A 20,425-nucleotide genomic window follows, 5' to 3' on the forward strand; every position below is an offset into this window, starting at 1 on the left:
AGAAATGTGTTATACTAGTCGCTTAGACCATTTTGAATTTCAGTCTAGCTAACAAAGCTTGTTTTTCTTAAATGTTTCTAAAAATCATTTTATTCCACTATTCGAGGTTAGGGGTGGAATTTTAGTATAACTAACAAAATCCTACCCTTGACTCAATTATCTCGAAGGAACTAGTGGAAATTCTCATGAGTAGTCCAAGCAACCTAAAATAAAAAAGGCAACATATATCAATATTTGCATTCCCTTTAGAGATGAACATAATTGAATGGTGATCAAATTGCAAATAGTGGAACACCTTTATGAAACTCCCATGGTATCTTAAGCTACACGAGACCTTACAAATAACTCGATCTAAATTTTTAAATACTATATCTTTAATATTCCACTAAGGGTCTTTACACAAAAATTTATCCCCATGGTAATGACATCCATTAATTTTCACTCCTCAATCCAATTGTTGAAATGTAAACATTTATTGATGTTTACCTGTACTCCTAATTTCTTCTCAATTGGATTATAAATCTCATTTAAAAAATATTACAAGCCAAAAGATCAATACTCGTCGTTGCTAACTATCAAATTTGAAGTCATGATTCACTTTGTTCATGATCACGAGGGTTAACAAAAGCCATAGTAAAAAACAATGAGTAAATGTTATTTTCCTTTAAATGTAGATGCAATAAGTGAAGGATAGGTTTGATGAGATGCATTATGATGTCTATTTTATTAGAACCCACTAACTTAATCCAAAAGAGAATAATACAAACCTATGTTTTAATAATATTTTGGACAACAATAGAACTATAATGAGTTTCTTGCCACGTAACCATGGCCACTTTATTGTTCTTATAAAATTAATATGTTTTTTGAAAGTTTATTTCTTAAGCACTTTTATAACTATAATTAATAAATTTAATTACAATAATAACAAATAAATAACAAAAGAAAAAATTATTATTCTAAATGCATGGATGTCCCCAAAGTGGTTTCCTATGCAACATTCATGGGATATTCCTTTTAGTTAGTCTTGTGTGATGGGCCTCGCATGGATGTCCCGCAAGTGGTTTCTTTCCCAATTTAATGTTATAAAGACCACTATGAGAAGCACCCATGTGACTGAGCTTATGCGCGAGAACATTTTTTTCTTGACCTTTATCTAAATTCACAAGTTCCTCGTGATTCCAGTTTTTGCAATGGGTTGGTGTTGACATATTTTATTAGGTCAAGTTTCATTTGGTTTTGTTTTGTATGGGTTTCTTTAAAAAAGAGTTGGTCCATTTTAATAGTATTCACTTCCGTGATTGTATTAGGATTTTTTGGCCCAGATTTGGTCATGGTGTTTGTGTCTTAATTGTACATTTTTTTCTTTAACAAGTCAATTACTTCTAACTAGGCTAAGTTCGAGAAGTTGTCTCGATTTGATTCCTTACATTGACATACCATTTTTTATTAGGGAAGTTGAATTTGGTACATTATGATGAATACACGTATGATGGAGTGACATTGGTGTTTTGATTTTCGATGCTTACATGTGCGGCGAAGTGACAATGGTGTTTTGAATCGGCGATTTGGAGGCGTGGAGCAGTGAACCCGATTGACGAGTAAGACAACATGGTACCGCAACTTCAATGTCTTTCCTCCAATGCAAGTGAAGCGATGAAGATATTAATGTCTTTGAACTAACCAATCTTTTTCATTTGCTGTCCACCTAGGTATATGGAAAAGTCTTTTTGATTTGTGCAAAGTGCGAAAGTTGGTTCACAAATTTTACATATAAGGGAATGTAAAATTGTAGGCTAAAATAAATGGAAAATAAAATAGGAATGCCATAATGAAAGGATGTAGTTGAAATGACGCGTAAAAGCATAAAAGGAAGCAAGATGCAATTTTTCATATGACATAAATGAAAGAATAATGGATATTAATTTTCTTATTTAGACAATAAATTAATTTTAAAAATCATGTTCACCGTATATCCGACCTCATTAATTTTTGGATTAATTTGTCTAATTCGTCGGATTTATCCGATCCATATACCCATAATTTTCTTAACCCTTCCGGTATCACTTAAAAAAACACACCTAAATTTCAATACTCTATCATAATTTTTTTTATCAAAGATCCCATAAAAAAATAATGAAAAGAGACAACATATTGAATATGGTTTGTGTAGTTTATACTTTAATTATTTCAAATGGTTTATATTTCAATAAATAAAGTATGTTATTGAAACAATAACAAAAATCATCTTAATATTTTAAAGTAATAAATAGCTCGGGACAAATAAATAATATGATAATATATGCTTATTTTTATAATAAATTAGAGAGTGATACTTATGAGATCTCATATTAAACTTTATTACTAACAAAGGAAAAGTCTCTTAAGAAATGTAACTTTATAGTATTAATGTAGTTTTAACTAAATTCTAATCCTACTATCAAATCAACAGTGTACATATATATACATCAACATCAAATTACTAATTGTTCATCACAATGATTAACATTGAATAACTAAAGAAAATCAATAAAAAATAAAAACATTTAATAAATTTTGTATAATTTTTCAATTTTCAACTCATATGATTAAAAAAAATGATGAGATGTAAAGAGCAATATAATAGCATTATTACGAAACGTGGGATAGGCAGTGTTTGTGTGGCAATTCCGGAGTATATCGTTTGTACTTTAGCGTTTTTCCGATTTAACAAGTTAAATTTAATTTTGGTGCTTTTCATTTTCATTTTCATTTTCGTTTTCATTTTCTCTCTCTCAATCGATCTTCACGGTCTCGCTTCTTTTCGATCTCTCCCTCCACGAAATTAGGGTTTACAGCAGCACCTCCTTCAGCTTGACCTAGATTTCCCAGATCCACCAACCTTCGTCTTCTTCTACCTCCCACATGTTTTGGAAACTCGCCTCTCTTTCTGCTTCCTCCCCTGTGAGTTTCTCGTTCCTCCTTGCTTTTTCACTTTAATTCCGTTACTTCAATTATTTTGCCTCCACTTACTTACTTTCCCTATTTGAATCAATCTCATTTATTCCTAATTATGCTAATTGTGTTTATTGTGTTTATTGCGTCATGTAATTATCTTAATTTCTGTTGTTTGGATCGACCTTACAGGTTCTAGGTTTTTTAAACTGTGTTATAGCAACTTATTGGTGAATTCGTTATGATAAGAGGGATCTCAATTGGGAATTATTGATCCACTTTAGCGAATTAATTGATTTTGTTTTGCTTCTGTAATTTAGCTTTTTTGTATTGGTTTTTCAGTAACGGATACTTTAACGTGTTGTATTTAATGGGATATTACAATTGTAAGGTGTATATCGAGCAGCTTTAACTTGTGTTTGAATTTCCATTTGAAAATTGTGAAATCGCCGTTTCGGTTTAGGGCTATGTAGTTCTTGCCTGAATTTTGATTTATGATAATAGGTTGATTCTATTTTAAGATGTCAGTGTTTGTGATTTTGCACTTCTCATTAACGATGTAAGTTAGGAATGGAATTTTATGATTGAGCGCGTTGAAACTAATGTCTGAAAGTCTATGAGGATAACTTAATTGAGAATTAATGTCTTAAATGTCATGTCAAGTAGCTCATAAGTTGCTTAGCTTATTTTCTTATTTCAATGTTTCCTCTTTTTGTTGATGTTGAAGTGTTTTTGTTTTTTTACGTTGCTTGTGTTGTGCAGGTGGAGGCTATATTAGACAAGGATAATTTCACTTTAGAAGAGCTTCTGGATGAAGAGGAAGTAATCCAAGAATGCAAGGCCTTAAACAGTCGTCTTATCAATTTGTATGTTTTCATTTAATTTCAACCAAGAGTTTTATTCGTTTTCATTTAATTTCAATCAAGAGTTTTATTCGTTTTCCTAACAAGTCTCACAGTTTTGTGCATTTTCTTTCAAGTGAATCAACATTTTATTCCTTGAAATTGTATGCGTCGGTATATTTAGTTTCTCAAATTTCCGAAATAGCAATTTTGTTCCTTAAATTGAACGTCAGTCAATTTAGTCCTGTTCCAAATTTAACGTCATTGTTTTGAAGGTTCTATGTTTGTCTTGATGCATCAAGTGATGGTTCAAGTCAATTTGTTAAGTCTTTCCTTGATTTCAATGGATGTTCACTAAAGAAATATTTTTGGCGAAGGACTAAATTGACTGACTTTATTTAATTTAAGGAATTACATTTTGTAAATTGGAGGAACTAAACTGCTCTGCTCTTATAATTTCGAGGACTATATATTTGGTGATAGCTGGAGTTGAATAAATACACAAAGCACTAAATGGATAGGCAATCTGAAAGAGGATTTAACAAAAATAATTGATAATTTGCTATTTTCCCCCCTTTTAGTTTGAGAGATCCAGCTCAGGTGGAGCAATTGCTACGCTACATTATCGAAGAACCACCACAGGATGCTGAAAGTAAACGGACCTTCAAGTATGCAGTTGTAACATTATTTTTTTTTTCTGTGAAAGAACTTTAATTAAGCATTTCAATTTTTTTTGCTACCATCTGATTATTTGACTGCAATTTAGGTTTCCATTCATTGCCTGCGAGATTTTTACATGTGAAATTGATGTCATCTTGAAGACTTTGGTGGATGAAGAAGAGGTTTATACTTCACTCTGTTTCTGACTCTTTTTTGTGATTGAGGCTGGATACTTATGCCTTGCTTGTATTGATTTCCTTTTATTATCCTTGTAATTTCAGCTGATGAACTTATTATTCTCCTTTTTGGAGCCTAATCGTTCCCACAGTGCCTTGTTGGCTGGCTACTTTAGCAAGGTATATGTTGGATAAAACTGGAGCTTTAGTTTGCATGTTATTTTTGTCTACATTGCTTATCTGATTATATTAATATCATCTACTTGATGCTGTTTTCTATGTCATTTTACAGGTTGTTGTTTGCCTAATGATTCGAAAGACAGTGTCGCTTATGAATTATGTTCAGGCAAGTTAAAAAATGCACTCATACAGTTCAATTCTATATTGCTTATTGTATTTGACATTTTCGGTTTTATGGAGAAAGAAAAACTCATCCATCACAATGTATGTTACTATTTGCAGGCCCATCAGAATGTTTTTCGCCAATTGGTTGATTTGATTGGAATCACATCCATTATGGAGGTAAACTTTTACCTTTCCGTTCTGAATTATAACAGTACCTTGGATCGGTAAGAATTGATTCTGAGATTTGTTCATTGCACAGGTTTTGGTTCGATTAGTAGGCGCCGATGACCATGTGTATCCCAATTTTATTGATGTGATGCAATGGTTGGCCGAGAGCAACCTGCTTGAGATGATTGTTGATAAATTAAGTCCATCTGTAAGTGAAGCATATTATCCAGCTTTATGTTTTTCTGAGCCAGATTTTACATGTTATTGTTAACTATATGATAACAACGCATTTGCACTTAACTGGATGCCACACGGACATATTTTAGCTGCATGATGCATATGCCCTTTATTTGCACGTGTTTGAATTATATAGGCTCTTTACTGCCTTGTTTTTTTCCCTGCGAATTATCTTACAACTTTCTTCTTCCCTATTTAAACCAGTGTCCCGCTGAAGTTAATGCCAATGCAGCTGAAACATTATGTACAATAACACGAAATGCCTCATCTACTCTAGCAATTAAATTATCAAGCCCAAGGTTTGCATTGGGATTTCATGGTTTTTCTTTTGATATGTATCTGTTAAATAATTGTTATATTTATACTTTTTCTAAACATGCAGTTTTGTTGCAAAAATTTTGGGCTATGCATTGGAAGATTCACAATCAAAGTCTAGCCTTGTGAACTCACTTTCCGTGTGTATTTCTTTGTTGGACCCGAAAAGGTCTAATGTACCGTCTCCTCTTTTTCATTCATTCCGAAGTCAACACATGTATGAGCCACATATTCCTGTAAATCCAGAGACTATTGGTGCAATGCTCCCTAAACTCAGTAAGATGGAATTAATGTTTTATTTTATTTATTTCTGCTGTTAATAGTTTATATGCTCATCATCCAAGGTTTCAATTTAGTCATAAAACCTGTTATTTCAAATGTTATGGTACGTAAACTATCAAGTTCGTTATCCAAATCACATCTTCATGGCTTTCCTTTCTACAGGTGACTTGCTAATACTTTTGAATGTGTCATCTGATGAGAAAGTTTTGCCAACAACATATGGAGAATTGAGACCTCCACTTGGGAAGCATAGATTAAAGGTTAGTTTTAACGGTTCCCCCCATCAACTGTAGGGTAGTTGCTATGGTACCCACCTTGTGTAGTCCGTGGTTTTAAACATCTTTTTGTGATATATATTATTGTTTGCAAATTCAATAAAAATCATTAGATGATAAGAATATCTTTTATAAAATCTTAATATTATGTAGAATATCTCGGGTTGTTTCTTAGGACTAGTTTCTTATCTTGGAGTAGGTTAGTTTCTCTTTGTCTTGGTTATTACTGTGAATTGTCTGCCTCTTATTTCTGAGCTGTGCAATTTTTTCCTTCCAGATTGTCGAGTTCATTGCAGTCCTCTTAAAAACCGGAAATGAGGCTGCAGAAAAAGAAATGGTCAACTCAGGAACCATTCAACGAGTTATTGATCTTTTTTTCGAGTAAGCAAATATTTTTTTTATATTTTATTTGACAGACTTATGGATATTCCAAGAAAACCATGATGTCTTCTGGATATTGCTTATTTTTACTGATAACATGCTACTTTTTTTTTTAAAACTATTCTGTGTTCTGCTTCTGCAGGTATCCATATAATAATTCATTACACCACCATGTTGAAAGTATTGCATTATCATGTTTGGAGAGTAAAACTGATGCCATTGTTAATCATCTTCTGCGAGATTGTGATTTAATTGGAAGGATTATCCAAGCAGATAAACATTCTGTTCTCTCTTCCGACAGAAATCTGGTACATGGATGCTTCAAACTGATAAATTGGATGTTGTCATGGTCATTAGATTTTCCTATATTTTTATAAATGATATGTATGGTTCAGTGTTTCATTTCTACACTGCCATTAAGTATACCGGAACCAATTCAATCAACTTGTGTTATTTTTCAGCCAACTGTACCTGCTACCGGAAAACAGGCACCACGGGCAGGAAACATTGGCCATATTACTCGAATTGTTAACAAACTTGTTCACTTGACACACAGCCGAAGCCACATACTTACATGTCTTCAGGTTAGCTGTGCATTAGAATATAGGTTCATGAAAATTTCGTGATTCAGTTATTTTTCACTATTGACATAAATTTATTAAAATATGTGAATTATGCTTTGAATTGCTATCCTCAACCAATCTGCTTAGAAAATTTTAAATTTGCATAAAGATTTGTTTGAAATAAGCTGGCAGTATCTCTTGTTATTAACATCCTTCCTGATATGCATAACACACCTTAGTAGTTTTTTAATTAAAAATGACATTAACATCATAGTTCACGCTTTACACCTTCTCAAGCTTTTGGTGTCTCGTGTGAACATTCTTCGCATGCTGTTTTTTTATCTCGATTATTTCATATATTAAATTTTGGACAAGCAAACATGTAGTAAAAAACAGATGAGTTATTTTACATATAAATAGTAAAGCCTTTGGTTGTTGAATTAACCTTGCATTGCAATCAGGAAACTCGGACCATGAGGCCGAATTTATATGTTGAGCTTATTGGGACGGATTTTTTCTTATATATTTCAATTTGTTGTTCTTAACATCTGCAGGAGAATAGTGAGTGGAATGAATGGCAAGCCACTGTGCTTCAGAACCGTAATGTGGTTGAGAATGTTAATCGTTGGGCTTGTGGGTAAGCTCTGATCTCATTTATCTTGATCTAAATCCTTAGCAACAGTCAACAAAGAGGATGGACTTTTTATTTTCTCGTGCGTAAAGTCTTTGTTTGAAGTGTTGAATTGGTTGCAGTACTACAATTGTAAAATCTAGACCACACCTTTACATAGTGGGTCTTGTGACCAGGTTATCTTGACCAACAAGGGTTGGGGACTTGGTATTTATTAAATAATATTAGAGATATATAGGAGTTGATTTAATTTTAATGTTATTTTTTGTTGACTGAATTGATGCAAGACCATAGGCATGCTAATGATGAATATGCATGTGGTGTGTATTCTTGTGTATATGATAAAGATGTAAAAACTATAACATGGATCATGCACTTTTTCATTTTAGTAACTCAAATGAAGTCACAATCATCAGTTGAGCCTTTTACATTTTAGTTTTGTGATCTCTTTGTTTTGATTTTTGTCTCGTTTTGTTTTCTCTTCATTTTTCCTGTTCCTGTGCAGACGCCCGACTGCTTTACAAGATAGGATGAGGGATAGTGATGACGACGACATTCATGACAGGGACTATGATGTTGCAGCTTTAGCTAATAATTTGAGTCAGGCCTTTAGATATAAACTTTATGGGAATGAGGATAATGAAGAGGTTTGTAGTTGGCCTCCTCTTCCCCTCTGCATATTACTAATATTGTATGTGCATTTTTTAAATTCTGTACATTTTAAGTGTTAGCTTCTGTGATTTGCCTTTTGGGCTGAGCACTACAACTTAAATGTTGGACCAATATGTTGATTGACTTTGTTGCAGGAACGTGGAAGCCATGATCGAGATGATGAGGTACTAGTTTTGGTTTATTCTTGGTAGCTCTTCTAAACTCATTTAGTTTATTTTAGGATTTTTTTGAGAATTTGCATCATCAAGTCACAGTCAAATTTATCTCACAAAGAAAACACCTGTCAATGACTTGCTTTTTGTTAACTAATTTGATGGCAAATTTATCTGTTGTATGAAATCCAGGATGTCTACTTTGATGACGACTCTGCTCAAGTAGTCATATCGTCTCTAAGACTGGGAGATGATCAAGGGAGGTGAGTCTGTTTATTTTGTCACATAACTTGTTAATTTGTTAGAATGAGTATGTCATATAGATTAATCAGTCAGTTTAATATTAATTAATTTTAAGAGAAGTTGTAAACTGGTGCTTGGGTTTGATAAATAAGTGAAATAATATAAGATTGCAACACTCACTCTAAGTAACATTCTTTTCAACACTCGTTATCTTATTGGGCGAAATCATTTGGGTCCAACCATATTGAAAATGGACCTGCGTTAAGTGGTAGGGGTTTTGTAAGAATGGGTTTTGTACTAGATATTGAATAGAAAACGTAATCTAATAGATCCTGGTTTTGTAAGAATGGGTTTTGTACTAGATATTGAATAGAAAACGTAATCTAATAGATCCTGGTTTTCTAAGAATGGGTTTTGTACTAGATATTGAATAGAAAACGTAATCTAATAGATCCTTCGTTAACTTGTAAATTGCTTATAGATCCTCTAATGGCCAAATCATATTACCACTTTTCCAGTATAGCTGTCAGGAAAGTAATATATTTTTTTTTAAATGTTGACATCCGGTTATAGAAGTAGACATCGTTCTTACATTTCTTTTAGCACTGAAGATATTTCAGCTTCTGTTTTCTACTTCATGTTGTACTAATAGATCCTGGTTTTGTAAGAATGGGTTTTGTAAGAATGGTTTTGTAAGAATGGGTTTTGTACTAGATATTGAATAGAAAACGTAATCTAATAGATCCTGGTTTTCTAAGAATGGGTTTTGTACTAGATATTGAATAGAAAACGTAATCTAATAGATCCTTCGTTAACTTGTAAATTGCTTATAGATCCTCTAATGGCCAAATCATATTACCACTTTTCCAGTATAGCTGTCAGGAAAGTAATATATTTTTTTTTAAATGTTGACATCCGGTTATAGAAGTAGACATCGTTCTTACATTTCTTTTAGCACTGAAGATATTTCAGCTTCTGTTTTCTACTTCATGTTGTCACTTTGCTAACTATTCCTTCCTGTTCTATTCTTATTCATCATTCACAAAAATTAATTTCATGGGTAGGGCTATGCAATAAAAATGGACAGCATTAGGGCATGATGAGTCTGTTTGGAAGATATAGATTTAGTCACTGAAGTATAGTTTTCAATTGATGCTTAGATATACATGTGAATTTGATAGGTGTACTCGGTTTAGAAATATAATTATTGTCGACAAAGTTCTAACGAGAAGCACATAAATGTTGCTTAAACAAATAATAATTATGTAGCTGTGTTACATGCTATCTCCATGTTGATATGTTTAATTGTTGTTTGGATGTTACAGAAATTTCATGGAAATCTGTTGGTGTATAGTATTTAACTTACCATTTGATTCTCAAATATATGAAATATAACAGTTTTTTCTCTTCAGTAGTCTGTTTACAAACTCCAACTGGTTTGCATTCCAAGACGACAGAATTGGTGATGCCAATGGAGGCACAACATCATCTGATATGATGGATGAGATAAACTTGAATGGTGCTGCTAATGGTGGTAACAACAGTGATGATGAGGTAGTGGTTGGAGAGGATGAAGAATTGGATGAAAGCAAAAATGCCATGAATGACACATCTAGCTCTAGCACAAACTTCTTTGGTGGATTACCAGGTAGCAATTCCGGGAATGGAGGTGCTTTGAATTTTGAAAGTGAAAAGGCAAGCCCTTCAAATGATATGGGTTTCTTCAGATTTGAGGCATCAGACAAGGAAGAGTGTTTTGGTGACAGGCCTTTGCCTGATTGGGTGGGATGGGGAGAACCTTCAGATATGCAAGTTACCGGTGCAAGCATGAATCCATTTGTGGACCATGATGAGTCTGGTAGCAACCCTTCTACTAAGCCTCAAATAGGTAGCCCTAACTCTAATTCTCCAAAAACAGAATCTGTTTCTTCGAATGGTTCACCAAATAGTAAAGATTTGATTGATGGGGTTGGCGACTCAACTCAAAGATCAGCAGCAGTGCCCTCACTATTTGAGGAGGATGTTGAATTTGTAGGTGTAGAATTAGAAGGTACTGAGAAGGCTATGGAACAGGCTCTGAAAGAGGGGATAGTTGGGGAAGCAGGACCATTGAAAAGAAACATGTCCCCAAAAGCGGCCGAAAAGGAAAATTCAGAAGACGGTAATCCTGGAATGAAGGAATTCAATGACGCCAATTACTGGAGGGTTGATCAAGAGGTTGCTGTTCTGGAGTGATGACTGATGAACATTATGGTAAATCATGCTTTTAGCTGTATGGAAAATTGGGCGCCAACACCAATGGACGCGATTCTTGGTTTGCAGAGGCGTATGCAGCAAACTGATGTACAGTATAATTTTGTTTCAATTATGTCCTATTTCTTTTCACGCTTACTAGATATTCAGCTTGTTTATTATTCTAAGTTTTGCTTTTATCCTGTAAGTGAGTGATTTAATTTTATGGGGGTCTCCCACATTTATCGAATTGGCTCTGCTCTACGTTTTGGGCTCATTTCCACGTTGATGCTAAATGTTCGCCGGAGTGGAGGGTTTATTTCTACCTGTTCTATATGACTTGTATGTTTTGTATGGCTAAACTGAATTTCTGCATATCTTTGGTTTATACAATGCGTCAGGGATAATTTACCAACATAATTTTAATCTTTTCATTTCATGTCATGGTTGTACCTCCATTTTTATTTTATTTTATTTTGTAGTTTTGTACTGAATTTCTTACCTGTTTGTAAATGTGACTGTTAATAGTGGTGGTAACCCTTTGGCTTAGAAAATAGCCTTGCGGATTTTTTCCTTTCAAAAATTTAATTTATGATACATGTATAAGATTCAATTGAATTCCTATCAGATTTCGTATCAATTCTCTTGTAATCCATGTTACTCCAGGTAGTGGCAAAACTTCTTGAAGGAAGTTGGCAACATTTGTTCTATTTGTTTGTTTGGAACGGTTTTATGCATGAAATACATGGTCCCTCGCAAATTTCTGTAATCTTTATTACTGTGAGAGGTGCAAACGTAGGAAATAAATGAATGGAACATAAATGTTAAAATAAAGAAAGTTAGATAACTGACTAAATTTCAGTGCGCCTTTCTTTCAATTGGTTCAAGAACATTTTTCTTATGTTATTTTATAATATAGTTTCTAAGTAGAAACTAATTCATATGCGTGGACAGTAAAAACATGTGAAATTTCTAACACCGAGTATAGAAATTAAACACTTATAAAAAATCTCATTTATAGATTGAGTTTAATTGTGATATACTAGAAGTGATTGTTTTTAATGATTTGATGGTTATACTAATTGACAATATAAAAACTATTTACATCAACATTTAAACACAATGTATCTTAGAATTTGATTGAGTATGATCCGTTTATTCTAGACCATACTATACACTTATATTAATTGTTAATAAATGAATTAACATTTTAAATCAATTTAGTTTAGAAAATTCCAGTGCCAACAAATTTGAAGGTATCAATTTTTTTTATTTTAGGGTCTTGTTTAACATGTTTGCCATGGGCAGAAATTACGAAATCTAAAACAAAGAATTTATCAGAAAATTATATTTTGATTTTGAAAAAATCAAACATAAATTTTAAGATGAATTTTAATAAAAACCGGACAAGATTGTTACCTACTACTTGAAGCTATAAATCTTCATTTCACCTGCCCACCCGGGTTATATCTAGCATCAATATTTCAGTAGTATCTGAATTGTTTTTGCGACAACTTAAGGCAAAAATCCGATAAAATATTTGATTTTTTTTAAATAATCAATTTTTTTAAAGATAATTTCAAAATAATAAAATTTTCATTTTTTTTTAAAATAATCACACAGATGAATTAATGCATCTCTTAAAAATCAAGAGGAGGTGCTCAAGGCATTGGCGTCTGCATTGGTAGCCACATGAGGAGGCGTCAATGCCCTTGGCGCATGCACTAGTCCTCATGAGGAGGCGCCAATGCCTCTGGCGCATGCATGGTGCTTGTGGTGTATGCGTCAATTCATCTGGCGCATACACCCTTGTATTTTTTTTTAAAATTTTTAATGGTTTTTATTTTTTATTTTTTTATTTATCAAATAATAAAAAATAATATAAAAAGAAATTTATTCATGATATAATAAATGTTACATGAGATTGACAAAAATTTAATGACCGATCCGATCGAAACGTCCCCCTATTCCACATCCAAGTGCATTAGTTTATCTCCGAGGTCTTCCACGATTTTCTTGAGGTGTTTGGGGTCTTTGTGTGTTGACCTGATCAAATGATGGCTGGTGTGAAGGTCCGACGGAAGTTCCAGCGGTATTTGACATATGTGTCATCATTTGTTCCCAATATTTGGAGGGGCTCTGGCCAACGACGCTTCCGTAATGGAGTTCGGTGCCCATGTCATCGTAGTAGTTAGGTCGATGGGGTTGGGTGGATTGTGGACCATATAGTTGCCCGAATTTGGACATTGAATCGTTTTGGAAACTAAGCAATGGTTCCTGGGGCGTACTATAGTTAAACAATGGTTGTGTGTTTTGGTGATGGGATGTTTGAGTGGTCATTGGTGGGAGGCTACGATGAAGTGATCCATATGAATTATCTGGGCTATAGACGATTGTGGTTGAATCGTATGGTTGTTGGTGGGTAGGGTTTGATTCTTGGTTGGATGGGTGGCATGAATGGATTGCGACGTTGTATGTTTGGTTGTTGGGTGGATGACATGAATGAGTTGCGAAGTTGGGTGTTTGGTTGTTAGGCGTATGTGGTAGGTTGATGTTGTGAGGTTGGTTGTTGGGTTTGGATGGTTTGACATTGGTGTTGGACGGGGAATTGTTGTGGGGCATACGATGACGAAGCTAGTTAGCGTTGATCCATCAAATACCGCGTCTCAGACACAAATTATTGAGTTGTTACCGACCTAAACCCTGCCATATATTGTTAAGTCGGTCTTGCACCATGGATGTCTGGTTCGTTTAAGATGCTTTGTCGTTGATTCCTCCATTAACGATACATCTCTTTTGCAAAGTCTTTCTAGTATGAATAATCCCATTGTGCATCAACTCTTTTTTTATGCCAATTCCCCAAACACGTGGGAGGTTTTGGAATCTGTTGTTGCATGCCCAACTTCAGTTTGACCCGGTCACTCTGGTGCATTTCCACAGTAGTGAACCAGATAATCAGTGTCTTTGATGTCCAAACTGCAACATCGTCATGGTTCACATCATGATCAAGACCCAAATATGGCCTCCAGATAAACTGTAAAACAATACGAAACGATTAGATGATAAATAATTTGATAAGTATTTTAAAATTAAAATATAATTGTGTAGGAGTATTACATCGTCAGGCCCAATGTGGTCCAATAGATTGCGACAGACTACAATAGTGTGTTTCAGACACCTATTGTAGTTCACCCCCCTTACTGACCATCTTAGATAAAAAAAACTGAAAAATATTATTTACGGTTAATTGTATTATAAAATATAATTAATTAAATGATAAAGTCTTAGACTTACTTTGTTGCAAACAGGAACATGAATGGGTTCTCGTTTATCGGGGCGAGTGACGACATTGTTGACCAACCCCATGCTTGTAGCAAATACGCACATGAAAAAAACGTACAAGTATTCTTTTCTGCAGTTTTACACATTGCACTATATAGATGAGTCAACACAGCTGAACCCCAACTATATGTGCTTACCTTATTAATGTTGCATAACAACGGTAAATACATAATATTTACCGAATTACCTGTACTTTCTGGAAATAAAAAATTACCAAATAAAATCATAATATAACACCGAACTTTAATTATTTTCTCGTACTCGATTGATTATTCGGACAATATACTCGCATAATATTGTTTAAGGTATTTTAAATTTATACCTTGTCCCCTTGCTTGACCGGATGACTCTTCCTCAGTTTCATCACACAAAGGGGCACCCAATAATTCGTTGCAGATAAAGTTGTCCTGGTTTACTCTCCCATTCACGGCCTTACCATCTATACGAAGACCCAACAACATGTATACGTCCTCAAGTGTGACAGTACACTCATTGATAGGAAGGTGAAATGTGTGGGTCTCGGGTCTCCACCTCTCCAACAAAGAAAGAATGAACTTGTAGTCCACCGAGTACGAGAATGTTGAGGAGATTTCCAAATCCACATCCTCTAATATATGGTTCTATCAAAGGATCGTGGGGTACATATTCATGTACACGACATCGAAAATGCTTTGGGTCCTAATAATACATAAGTAAGAAATACAATAAGAAGAAGTAATATATAATACAAACATAGATAACAAAGGTATATGACTTAAAAATGGAATAAGTAAAAAGAGAGTGATAACATACAAATGTCGAGATATTCTCGAGTATTCCTCTGTGTTCATCACCCATAGTCAACAGAGACATAATTTGATGTTGCAGAGCTTGAGTGTGGCAGAGAAAGAGTGTGGTAAAGAAATATTATATATGATTAGTGTTGAAGATGATTTGATATTGTGATTTGAATCCTATTTATAGATGAGGGAGTCTTACTGGGTTTGCAACCTACGCAACATGTGATTGGTTGCATGCAATGACAAAAGTAGAGTAGCCATAGTCTTAGGCACATGCACGTGAATACTCACATGCAAGGAAGAGGCGCCCTTACTCTTGGCGCCTAGGAGTACTTGTAGAGAAGGGGCGCCCTAGCTCTTGGCACATAGGTTACTTTATGCGCCTAGGGAATGAGCGCGTGTTTGGACTATTAGGGCAGAGATTCTCTTGTGAGATTCCTTGCCATAGAGATTCCTTGGGCGCATGCATTGTGGGCCAAATCATCTGTAAAAATCTGGTTTGGTTTGCAGTGCAGTAATGTGGGCCAAATCATCTGTAAAAATCTGGTTTGGTTTACAAAAAACCAGGTGAAGTTTTATGAGAAGAAGATTCGAGATGATGACGATGTTCAACATATGTTTGTCAGTCACGGATAATCTGGGTACAACTATATAGAGTTGTATATATTACCACATCAACAACAAGTGTCTCAGTTCATTGATTAGTCACAAGTGTTTTATGAAACTAATGACGAACAAGCTGAGGTTAATGTTCCAGATGATGAAGAAGAAGAAGCCAAAATCATGGTTGATTCAATGGTGAACACTGATGAGGAAGAGGAGCCAATACCACTTAGTCATGTATATTGTCCACCTCAACACATGGCAAGGTTGAATTTGGGTTCGAATGAACCTTCATAAGATATATGGTACAATCCTTATGTGCAAATGCAAGGATCTTTGAAACAAGGAGACACATTTCGCACAAAAGAGGAATGTGTAAAAGCCATTAAAAAATTTCACATGCAACTATCAGCTGATTTCAGAGTTGACAGAACTAACGCATTGAGGTACAAAATTTATTGTCCGAATGAGCACTGCCTTTTTAGGTTGTCAGCTTCGTACCGAAAGAGGAGCGAGTCTTGGGAGATTGGATCCATGGGTCCAGTTCACACATGCATGCTGACAATCCGTCGTTAAAGGTGAGTATAATAATCTCACATATTAGGGAAGAGTACGAGTACACTCCATCATATAGGAAGACATGGATAGCTAGGATAAAAGTTGTTGGAAAAGTGTTTGGCAATTGAGAGTTATCTTACAAACACTTCCAAAATACCTGTTAGCTCTAAAACAATATGCTTCAGGGACTATTGTCAAGTTGGAAACGTTGCCCGCATATACACCAGACAGGACGTGTGCTGTTGGAAATGGAATATTCCACCGTCTCTTCTGGGCATATCAACCATGCATCATAGGTTTTTCTTTCTGTAAACCAATTATACAAATTGATGGTACATGGTTGTACGAGAAATACAAAGGAACGTTACTGATGGAAGTGGCACAAGATGGAAATAATAATATTTTTCCAATCGCCTTTGCCCTTGTTGAAGGGGAGACTACTGAGGAATGAAGTTTTTCCCTAAGAAATCTCCGATTGCACGTTGCACCTCAGCCTAACTTATGTTTGATCTCCGACAGACACCCTTCAATCATCAATGCATATAATAAAATTGATAATGGCTGGCAAAATCCTCCTTCGACGTATGTCTTCTGTATTAGACATATTGCTCAGAATGTCATGCAGGAAATCAAAGCTAATACGTTGTGAAAGAAGGTTGTCAATGCAGGTTACACATTATCAGAACCTTCTTTCAAACACTACCGTGAAGAAATAAGATTATCAAACAAAGATGCAGTACGGTGGATCAATAGTATTCCATTGGAGAAGTGGACTAAGGCATATGACAACGGTCAACGTTGGGGCCACATGACAACAAATCTTGTGGAATCAATGAACTCTGTCTTCAAAGGCATTCGTAACCTACCTATAACCGCTTTGGTGCAGGAAACATATTTCAGGCTAGGGGCGCTATTTGAGAGCAGATGTTCCAAATGGAGTTCAGTGTTGCAGTCTGGACAGTTGTTCAGTGATGCTTCAATGAAATTCATTAGACATGAAGCTGCCAAAGCAAACACACATGTAGTCACGGTGTTTGACCGCACTAAAGGTTGGTATAGTGTTGCCGAGTCCGTGGATCACAATAAGGGCATGCACTACGCCAAAAATGACTTTTAACAGCGCATCTTAGACAGCGCTTTTAAAAGAAAGCGCTGTCTAAGGTTAAAATTAAAAAGAAACACGGAAAATGTTCCAAGAAAATAATAAAAGCGCTGTCTAATGGGGGGTCTTAGACAGCGCTTTCTAAAAGCGCTGTCTAAGACCCCCCCTTAGACAGCGCTTTTAGAAAGCGCTTATAAATATAGACTTTAGACAGCGCTTTTGGTAAAGCGCTGTCTAAAGTCTTTAAATTAAAAAAAAAAATTAAAATAAGCGGCAATGGCATCCTGTAAAGAGAGTTAGATTTGCATCGTGCGGTGAAGCATAAGCGGCAATGGCATCATCGGAAGGAGAAGAGTCTCAGCAGCCACAACTCGTCCTCGCCGACAAGCTTTTCCTCCTCAAACAACCCGATGTTCAAGACATTGACAAAGTTGGATTCAAGGAGGATGTCTTCACATTCGTCAAGGATCATGGTTTCAATCTTTCCCTCTTCTTTCAACTATTTTCTATTCTATATAAACCCTAATTCCCTTTTGTGTTTTTGTTTTGTACAGATATGGTCCCTTTATACGAAACCCTAGTCGCCGATTCTGTTTTGGATATGGATCGTACCCTTTTGGACTCTATGCGTGCTAAAATTGACGATGAGCTTAAGAAGCTTGACGAAAAGTGAGTCTCTCTTTTGCTTTTTTCATTACCTTGAGATTTTTGGGGTTGGGTGCTGTAAACCCCAATTGAAAATTTCGGATTTTGAATTGCAGAAAATTTTACAATAATAGGGTTACCATCTAAGTATAGTCCATGTGAATGTCTCATTTTAGGATTGCTGATGCTGAGGAAAACTTAGGTGAGAGTGAAGTCCGCGAGGCTCACTTGGCAAAATCCTTGTTTTTCATCCGGATTGGGGATAAGGTATGCATTGCATTTATAATTGATTGCTCATCTCCTTTATGCTGCTGGAATCAAGTCATCACTCTATCCCATGTATTAGGAGAAAGCCCTGGAACATCTCAAGATAACAGAAACCAAGACTGTTGCAGTGGGGCAGAAGATGGACTTGGTGTTTTATACGCTGCAGCTTGGTTTCTTTGACATGGATTTTGATCTAATTTCCAAAAGTATTGACAAAGCTAAAAGGTAATTATTTGAATCTCATATATCTGTAGTTATATCCTCTGCTATGTTTTTGATTTAAGCGATGGCTTTCTAACTGTTTGCAACATTATTACATGGTTATGAATTTACTAATTACTATTATTCTTAAAGGATATTAGAGTACCGGGAGTTTGTTTGAGATGAATGCGTTTCTTGCGGTTTCTTTGTCTTGTGTGTTTGGTTTGCTTATCAGTTTCTTTGGATTTGCTGCGAGAAAAGCGGTTTCGGCTACTGCTTTTACGGTTACTGGGGTTGTGAATAAGTTTCTCACGGTGGCTATTAATGTGACGATTTGGGATAAGCATGCTAGTCCTGCTGGTCTGGTTTGTTTGCTTTTTACTATAATTGGGGGAGTTCTTTATCAGCAATCGGTTACTGGGAATTGTTCAATGCTATCAGTATGAAAAAACCCTGTTATTCAAATGATGTGATTCAAACTGTTTGCTGAATTTTATGCAGGAATGTTAAATCTGATCTCTGTACTGAACATGAACATAACATGTAATGTTTTTCATTTTCATAGAAATAGTATCAAAATTCTGCATGTGCTTGATATTATGCTTATAAGTATAAGTAAATGATTACTTCAAGCATTACACACTTGGTTAATGTGATGCAGGAGGATTTTGAGGAGCATGCTGCGAAAGTCAAGACTCTAAAAGAGAGTCCATCAAATGAAAACTTGCTTATCCTTTATGGATTGTACAAGCAAGCCACTCTTGGACCTGTTACCACCGGTGAGTTTTCTTTTATTTAAGAAGTCATTTTCAAATCGATATTTCCACTTTTGAATCCTCACTGTCACCTTCCTGCAATAACGAGTGGAGGGTTAGGGCCGGCACAAGCTTAAGGCCGAACAAACCGTTATAAGTTGAAAACAACTTATGGACATGTCATAAGCTATTTCTATAAGATCTTCTAAACAGTTTCGCTAATGTTTATGTCGGTAGATAAACTCAAGTAGGCTAATACAGAAATGCCCTAGGCAATAAGGCTTATGGATTATGATTGTTCATGATTTTGTGTATGATTTACAGCTCGTCCTGGGATTTTCAGCCAGAAAGACAGAGCTAAATGGGATGCATGGAAGGCTGTTGAAGGTAGAAAAAGTTATAAGTTTCGGTTTTTAGTGTGAATATTTTGTTATGGTGCTTTTGTGCTATGAAATACCGACACAAACACGACACTAAGACATCGTCAATCTATAGTTTCAATGCAACAGTCAAAATTATATTTATTTATTTTGCAGGAAAATCCAAGGATGAAGCAATGAGTGATTACATCACTAAGGTGAAACAGCTGCTCGAAGAAGCTGGTCTTTCTGCTTAACAACATTGTCATGTCTAGCTTTCTAGTTCTATGCTAAAAGTTTCTATGTATTTTGAAAATAAAACAGTTGCAGTGTTTGATGTTTGATCTAAAACTTTTAATATATAATCTTAATTGTTCTGTATTGAATTACATGTGTTACAATGAGGTCAGGTAACTTCATCACAACTACTGAAAATGTCTGTTGACAGATGCAGTGGCTAGAAACTTGAAATGTTCTATGTGGTTTACTTAAAACTATTTCTACTTTGGATCTTAATTGCTTGATCTTGAATTTAATATAAAAAAAGTTGGTTTGTAAAAGCGCTGGTATAGCCCACCCTATGCCAGCGCTTTTTTACACTATATTTTGTTGAATTAACCACCTATGCCAGCGCTTTTTTAGTAAATTAAGCGCTGTCTAAGACCTATACCAGCGCCAGTATAGCCAGCGCTTTTAAGCACTGTCT

At 35.1% G+C, this 20,425-nt stretch overlaps 3 protein-coding genes across 4 annotated transcripts; all 3 read left to right on the forward strand.

The window, feature by feature from the left end:
• The first annotated feature begins 2,639 nt into the window (after nt 1-2,639).
• On the forward strand, nt 2,640-11,547 carry LOC127087051 (uncharacterized). Of its 2 annotated transcripts, none has more exons than XM_051027896.1 (19): nt 2,640-2,943; nt 3,697-3,800; nt 4,358-4,444; nt 4,543-4,618; nt 4,718-4,792; nt 4,905-4,958; nt 5,075-5,134; nt 5,217-5,333; nt 5,567-5,661; nt 5,745-5,953; nt 6,122-6,219; nt 6,512-6,615; nt 6,758-6,923; nt 7,077-7,199; nt 7,733-7,815; nt 8,315-8,456; nt 8,616-8,645; nt 8,826-8,896; nt 10,289-11,547. In XM_051027896.1, the coding sequence occupies exons 1-19, from the start codon at nt 2,905-2,907 to the stop codon at nt 11,109-11,111; spliced, it is 2,556 nt and encodes an 851-aa protein (XP_050883853.1). In that variant the 5' UTR covers nt 2,640-2,904; the 3' UTR covers nt 11,112-11,547. The 2 variants fall into 2 exon arrangements, with proteins under 2 accessions (XP_050883853.1, XP_050883854.1); XM_051027897.1 differs by having other exon boundaries at nt 10,292-11,547.
• A 6,228-nt stretch (nt 11,548-17,775) lies between these two features.
• LOC127087052 (26S proteasome non-ATPase regulatory subunit 6 homolog) lies at nt 17,776-18,648 on the forward strand. The gene is made up of 4 exons (XM_051027898.1): nt 17,776-17,965; nt 18,047-18,161; nt 18,314-18,404; nt 18,484-18,648. Exons 1-4 carry the CDS (start codon nt 17,824-17,826, stop codon nt 18,631-18,633), a joined length of 498 nt encoding a protein of 165 aa, XP_050883855.1. The 5' UTR covers nt 17,776-17,823; the 3' UTR covers nt 18,634-18,648.
• A 561-nt stretch (nt 18,649-19,209) lies between these two features.
• LOC127087053 (acyl-CoA-binding domain-containing protein 1) lies at nt 19,210-20,105 on the forward strand. Its single transcript, XM_051027899.1, has 3 exons — nt 19,210-19,384; nt 19,685-19,747; nt 19,897-20,105. The coding sequence occupies exons 1-3, from the start codon at nt 19,225-19,227 to the stop codon at nt 19,974-19,976; spliced, it is 303 nt and encodes a 100-aa protein (XP_050883856.1). The 5' UTR covers nt 19,210-19,224; the 3' UTR covers nt 19,977-20,105.
• Nucleotides 20,106-20,425: the final 320 nt, after the last annotated feature.

Source organism: Lathyrus oleraceus, chromosome 5 (genome assembly GCF_024323335.1).
Source record: "Lathyrus oleraceus cultivar Zhongwan6 chromosome 5, CAAS_Psat_ZW6_1.0, whole genome shotgun sequence".
In the NCBI taxonomy this organism is placed as follows: domain Eukaryota; kingdom Viridiplantae; phylum Streptophyta; class Magnoliopsida; order Fabales; family Fabaceae; genus Lathyrus; species Lathyrus oleraceus.